We start from the raw sequence: 6,685 nt of genomic DNA on the forward strand, positions 1-6,685 counted from the left end.
CACACACACACACACACTTTTTTAAAAATGCATAGGATTACTGTTGTCAAATTGGCTTTACTCACAATGACCCTACAGACAACAGAACAAAACAGTGTCTGTCCATGGTAAAGGTTATCAATTCTAAAACTACTTTATGTTCATACTATGAGTGAATAAACAACGTATCCCATAAAGGAACAGGGATATTAATATGTGCCGACAAAAAGATTTGGGGAGGTGGTCAGTAAATGGACCTATGTGTCCCAGCTCTACCTGTGACGGGCCTATAAAAATAATACCTCAGCAGCAAATAACACATCTAGCCATCCAGATTTATACAGATTTGGGATTATAAACATCATTTCTTCAATAAAAGAGGCCAGGGTTGTTAGGGAAAGAGTTGTTGTGGTGAGTCGGGAAAATGGCAAGATGTATTTGAAATATCCTGAGGTGTTACAAGTAGATATTTTTTAAAAAGCACAGAAATTTTTTTAAAAAAATGAAAGGATTTAACTGAAATTATTTGAACAAAATAAAGAATGACAGTATTAGAACATAATTCAGGGAACAAAATAAACATCCATGACCTAAGACTGAAATAAATAAATAACTGAGTAATATATAATAAATGTGAAAGAAGACAATCAAGTAAGAAAGGGAAATGAAAAAAAAAATCACAATTATGAAACTATCACAGTAAAATCGTTGCCAGCAAAATCTCCTGATGAACCTAAATATAGTGTATCCCCAAGATATATTTTTCACTGCGTCAAATGGACAAATATTAGCATATTCTCAAAAACCACAGTGTCAAAATATGCATTAACTACAAAAAAAGGAAAAACAGTGACCTTACAGAGGAAAAACCTGGCAAACACTAAGTGCTGCACATTAACAGAACTCATGATAGAGCATTTCAGTGTCATGAACTTCTGATCTGACGCACTGAAAGTACATCCACTTTCGGCCTAAAACACAGAAATCTCACTCTGATCACAGGAAAATATCAAAGTACACTAGAAGCAAGCTATAAAACAACCAATCAGTAGTTTCCAAAAGTGTCAGTCATAAAAAAAATAAAGGCAGGCCTAGGAACTACCACACTAAGAGGACTAAAAAGAGGACATAACAGCCAGGTGTTTATTAAATGAAATGAGGGATTCTGAATCAGATTCTGAAACAGAGCAATGACATTAATGGGATAATTAACGAAAGTCAAATAGGGTTTATAATTAATTATATTTCATTAGTATTAATGCTCTTTTGGTAATTATTCTATGATTATATAAGTATTAGCATTATTCCTTGTTTAAGAAGTGAGTTTGTTTACAATAAGAGAAATTTAGCAATGAGTATGGGTGATGGTTGTGCATAAATAATGTAACTGGTATCCCTACAATGTAAACCTGGAAAATGCTTAACTAGCAAATGTTTTTTACAACAATAAACATTATTATTTATTTACTACAATTTAAAATTACATAAATATATTAGCATTCAAGAAAGCATTTATTTATAACAATGTATTTATTTACAACAATAGGAAGCATGATAAAGTATAATAGAGATGTCTAATGTCTCTGAAATAGTTTAACTTTTCTTTAAGTGTAATATCAACTAAAAGTAACAACTGAGAAAAGTAAAACCTGTAAATTAAGTCAGTTGGTTTTTGTTTGGGTTTTGTTTTTTTTTAAAGTTTTCCTAGAGATCTACAGATTCAACCTGAAGGAGGTTAGGTTAGCTCCAACTTGATGATACATAACAACAACAGATTAAATGAGGTAGTTTTATATTTGCATTAGGGAGCTCAGATGACCTACAGGTAAGGAGATTCCTTGTTAATCCTCTGGACAGTCACAGCTATGAGTTGGTTCCATCCTGATGGCAAACAACATTAACAACAAGAATAAATCTACATTATACTTGTCTGCTGAGTTTGAGAGCAGTAAAACTATCAATTCACAAAATTCTATGAGTAAACATTATCTTTGTCACTCTATTTGTAAACTAATAAGATATCGTGTTCAAGGTCATGTCATAAAATGTCAAAACATAAGAAAAATAAAATACTAAAATATTTCAGTTTATATAGATGTGCACATGAAAAGCAGTCTTCTTGAGGGGCATAAAGATTTCACTAGACTTACTAGGCTTCCTTCTGTATTTAACATCTGTACTGGTCTAGGCAATCTCTGTGTTTTTATTACTTACTGCTTGGTTTTCCATACGTGCAAAGATAACATTTAACATCTGAGTAAGAGTAGCTTTGGCTGTTGTCTGATTGATGAGATTTTTGCTTGCTAGATAAATATTATAACATGTTCTCACAGCCTGTAGTACAGTTCCTTCGTGAATTTCTATATGTTGGGATGTTACTGCCGAAAGTAAAGCCCTTATTATCTGCAACTGAACACCCTCGTCTGTTTGGGGACCCTGGAAACAACCACATATTGTTTCAATAATTCTGTCAATTAATTTTTTGCCTGGAGTTGTACTATCTGGAGCATTGCCAGTCAAGTGTCCATAAGCAATAAGTTTCTGTAAACAATCTAAAGATGTACTAACTATTCGGGGACATTTAGACTGACATGCCAACTCAAAGGGTAAGAAGTACTTGTCTGCTTCAATAAAATTTGTCTTTGATTTCACTGGTGGGAGGGTACTTGATCCAGTTTTTGTTTCTCCATGAGGAGGACTTTGCTTTTCAGTTTCGGCTTTTATTTCCTCTAATGCCACCTCGCACGCTTTGCGCAGCTGGGAGTGATGCGCTTTCTTCACTTCCTTGTCGGCCAAAATCTTCTCCAGGGCCTGGAGAACCAACTTTCAGGATGTCTCTTTTCCCCTTACTCCGTGGGAAACCCGGTCTTGTGGGAAGAAATCTCCATCTTCAATGTTACCGTCCTGGTCTGATAATGCTGTTGCATTACTTGTAGGTCTGTAGACCTCTTTGGTTCTTAGGCACTCCAGTCAGCACCAGAATGATATTAAAATTTAAAATTTTAGTTTGATTTTGTTCTGTGGTAGACTTTTTTTTTTTAAGAGTTCAGCATTCTTTTAATTGGACACATTACAAAAGTGGTTTAGTTAAAAAAGACCAAATCCCTTGTCATCACCAGACTCTTCTTTGCTTCCACTTTCTTCTCAGCTGGAGCAGCAGCAGTGGAGGGGGCAGGTCCTTTAGCTGGTGTGGACCTGGCCATTGGGGCAGGTCCACAAGCACACAAATTGCAGATGAGGCTCCCGGTGTTGACATTTGCCAGGGTCTTTGCAAACAGACCAGGCCAGAAAGGTTCAACATTGACACTGGTTGACTCAATGAGGGCGTTGATTTTTATCCTCCATGACGGTCCCTTCATCACCATGCAGGATGAGGCCTGAACAGATATTGGTGGTACACTTATCACCTCTTGTATGAGAGACCCAGGTTGGCTTCCCAGCCAGTACACCTCATCCAAAGCTATCATTCTTCTGTCAGTAGAGACTTGTGTGGTACTGAGCATATTTCATTGGAGCTAAGATGCATTATAACCAAAGGCTCAACTTCTAGAAGTCAGGAGATGAAAGAAAACCATGTGGCTCATAGCAGGATGGAGCAGGACCACATGTGGTCACCATGAATTGGGGTTCATTTAACAGTAACTAACAGTAACATTCCCCAGCTTAATGCTACATGTCACTTCCCAAAGCTTTTAGAGTAAAATTCTAATGGCTCATCTGTTCCCCATCCCTGTTTGCCTCAGTCTCATGGCTATCCTAAACACATTGAGCTCCTTGTGCACTCACACCTCAAGTTTCTTCCTCTATCTAAACTGCTGGTTTGGATTTCCACGTGCTTGGCTCCTCTCCACCTGGTCTCAGAGTAAATATCCCTCCTCTTGCAGGCATTTCTGGTACTGTCTAGGAATTCCTCTGGTGCTCTTTCTCACCTTTGGTGCAGTTAATTTATACTCACCTACTGACTTAGACTCCAGAAACTCTATGAACTTGGAGAAACGATGAACGTTACACAAGTATTAGGTCTTTCATTAATAGGGTCGCTGTGAGTCATCTACGACTCGACAGCACTTAACAACAACAGCATAGAGTTCAGTTGACGTAGTGGACAGAAAATGATAACAAGCCAAAGGTAGGTGATTTTAATCTGTGGCACTCAGGCCTGGTTTTAATTGTTTTGGTCGAACATTCTTCTAAGCAGTGTATAACACTGGTCTGTCCATTTGCTGTACAGAGGTAACTCGCAGTTGCTCTGATGCTAAACACTGTGACACTGATGTGTCATATGCGATAATGGTTACCCATGGTGGACAGTGTTTGGTGGAGCTCCCATTTACAACAAGCTTGGAAGCGGGAGAGGCTTGCTTCTGAAAACTATGAACTTGGAGAAACAATGAAAATTACACAAGTTTTCAGGTCTTTTGTTTATAGGGTCACTGTGCTCGGCATTAACAAGAACTGACTTAGAGGCTGTGGTGCACACCCACTCAGCAGCACTAAGAATACCTTTTTCTGTAGAGATTGTTCTTAATTCCTGTCGAATAAACTCTAGCACCTAGTGACCCCTTATGTTTGGAGTAGAACTCTTCCACATGATTTTCAAGTCAGGGACCCTTTCAGAACAGATCATGACTGTTGCCGAGGCATCTCCAAGTGACATCAAACTGCCAGCCTTTTGGCAAGTAGTCAGTTGCCTAAAGACCACACAGTCAAGACAGTTTTATATGCACACAAGGTCACCATGAATCAGAATCAACCTGAAATCAATAGGTTTGTATTTTTGGTGTTTTAGTCACAACTTGCAGTTTTTTATTGTCTCTGCAACTGATGGTGAGTCCCAACCAGCAAAGTTGGCTTTCTCTGTCAGTGCCTAGAGGGTGCCCAGAGGTCCTGGGTGGTGCAGTTAATACGCAGCTACTAATTCGAGTCTGCCCAAAGGCACCTCAGGAGAAAGGCCTAGCAATCTCCTGAGAAGTCAGCTATTAAAAACCTTATGGAGCATAGTTTTGCTCTGACGTAGAGGCTGCCATGAGTTGGGGTTGGCTCATGGCAACTGGTTGCTCAGTCAGCGATTTACTAAACCCTGAATATGCAAATGTGTGAAACAACCTGAAGGCAATTGTTGCTAGTCCTTAGTAAGCACTTAGGAAGCAAAAATAGCTTTAATTTTTTTTCCCGTTTTATGTTGGTTTATGTACAAAACTTGTTTATGTGTTTCACACTTTCCTTCATTCCCATTGTGTTTCATACAGTCATTTTCATACATTGTGTTTTATAAAATCAATCACCATTGAACTATGCCTACCATTATCCCACCTTTTCAGGTCCCTGCTGGATCTTTCCCATTTCTTTCACCCCATCCCTGCAAAGATAACTTTTGTTGTGTTCTTTTCCCTCCCCAGGAAAGGCCAATCGATGGTTTGGAGTGGCTCCTCCAAAATCTGGAAAAATGAACATGAACATTCTTCACCAAGAAGAGCTCATAGCTCAGAAGAAACGGGAAATTGAAGCCAAGATGGAGCAGCAGAAAGCCAAGCAGAACCAGGTGGTCAGCTCACAGGCTGGAGAGTAAGTGCCCTTGGGAACTTGGGCTGGGACACAAACAGTTGCATTTGCTTTTAAGAACAGTCAGTAGATATTAGCACTAGCCATGCTCTCTCCCTTAGTGTGTGTGTACTACTCACTTCAGACGAGCTGTGAACCAGGGGCTGAGGGTATAGTTCAGAGCAAAGGTAGCCCCCTTTTTGCTCACAGTTTGCTAGTTAGGAAAGATGTAACCCCCTACCCAAGAGATGCTGGAGGATAGAAGGAGACCCCATAGGGCAGAGTTGGTGCTCTGTATTCTCAAGCCCAGAGCATGCAGGCTGCGGAGGAAGGCAGGATGAAGAAAAAGGCTCTGTCCCATTCACATCAGTCAGAGCAAGCTGGGAGATGGCTCACTGTGGGTTCTGAGATACTTCATGCCGGAGAGTGAGAGTAGTGATGTGGTTGAATTGATAAGATTTAGAGTTTCCAGGCAAGAGTTGGGTTCTGATACAGAAGGTCTAAATACTCCACAAAGCTTCATCCAGCTTTGACCTTTTTTGTTGGTAAGCAAGCCAGCACACCTTTGCATTCCAGCCCCAGAAGCCACTAATCGACCTTTCTGTCTCTGGATTTGCCTGTTTGGGAGGTCTTTTATAAATAGAATCACAGTATTTACCTCTTTTTTCCCCCTACTTTTCTCACTCGGCATAATCTTTTTGAAGTTTATCTGTCACAGTATATATTAATGTGCTCATTTTAGTGTTGGCTCCAATGGAGTCCTTTCTCATAGCAACCCCAAGTGACAGAAACTGTGTGGATACACTTTGCTGTGATTGATGTGTTTTAGGTGAAAGTTTACTTAGCAAGTCAGATTCCTCTTTAGCAATAGTTAGACACATTGTTCCTTGCCACTGGTTATAAGTTTTACCTTGTGTCAGCATTCTTATTTGACTGTTTGTTCTGTTTCCATTGACCTAGCTTCCCTTCTGCTCTTTGCTTTGTTCCTTTTGCTTTTAGGTTGGTATTGACTGTTTGCAAATAGTTCAGTATTTAAGGGAGCACCTTACTCACAGGTGCTACTGTTTTTTTTTTTCTTTTTTTTTTCCTATAATTATATTTTATTAATTTTCATAAACATTTACAGAGATTTTGGGCTTCCACTCATTCATTGTTGTACTATTCT

The 6,685-nt window shown here is 39.1% G+C and overlaps 1 protein-coding gene across 1 annotated transcript in view; it reads left to right on the top strand.

The window, feature by feature from the left end:
* Positions 1–6,685, top strand: part of SUGP1 (SURP and G patch domain containing 1) — a 22,833-nt gene that overhangs the window by 1,180 nt on the left and 14,968 nt on the right. The window contains exon 2 of the mRNA XM_006885861.1: positions 5,379–5,544. Within this exon, the coding sequence (XP_006885923.1) occupies positions 5,379–5,544 (166 nt within the window). The remainder of the gene's footprint in view (positions 1–5,378; positions 5,545–6,685) is intronic.

The sequence above is a fragment of the Elephantulus edwardii genome, unplaced genomic scaffold, assembly GCF_000299155.1.
Source record: "Elephantulus edwardii isolate Elephantulus edwardi_28Jun2011 unplaced genomic scaffold, EleEdw1.0 scaffold00045, whole genome shotgun sequence".
Classification (NCBI taxonomy): domain Eukaryota; kingdom Metazoa; phylum Chordata; class Mammalia; order Macroscelidea; family Macroscelididae; genus Elephantulus; species Elephantulus edwardii.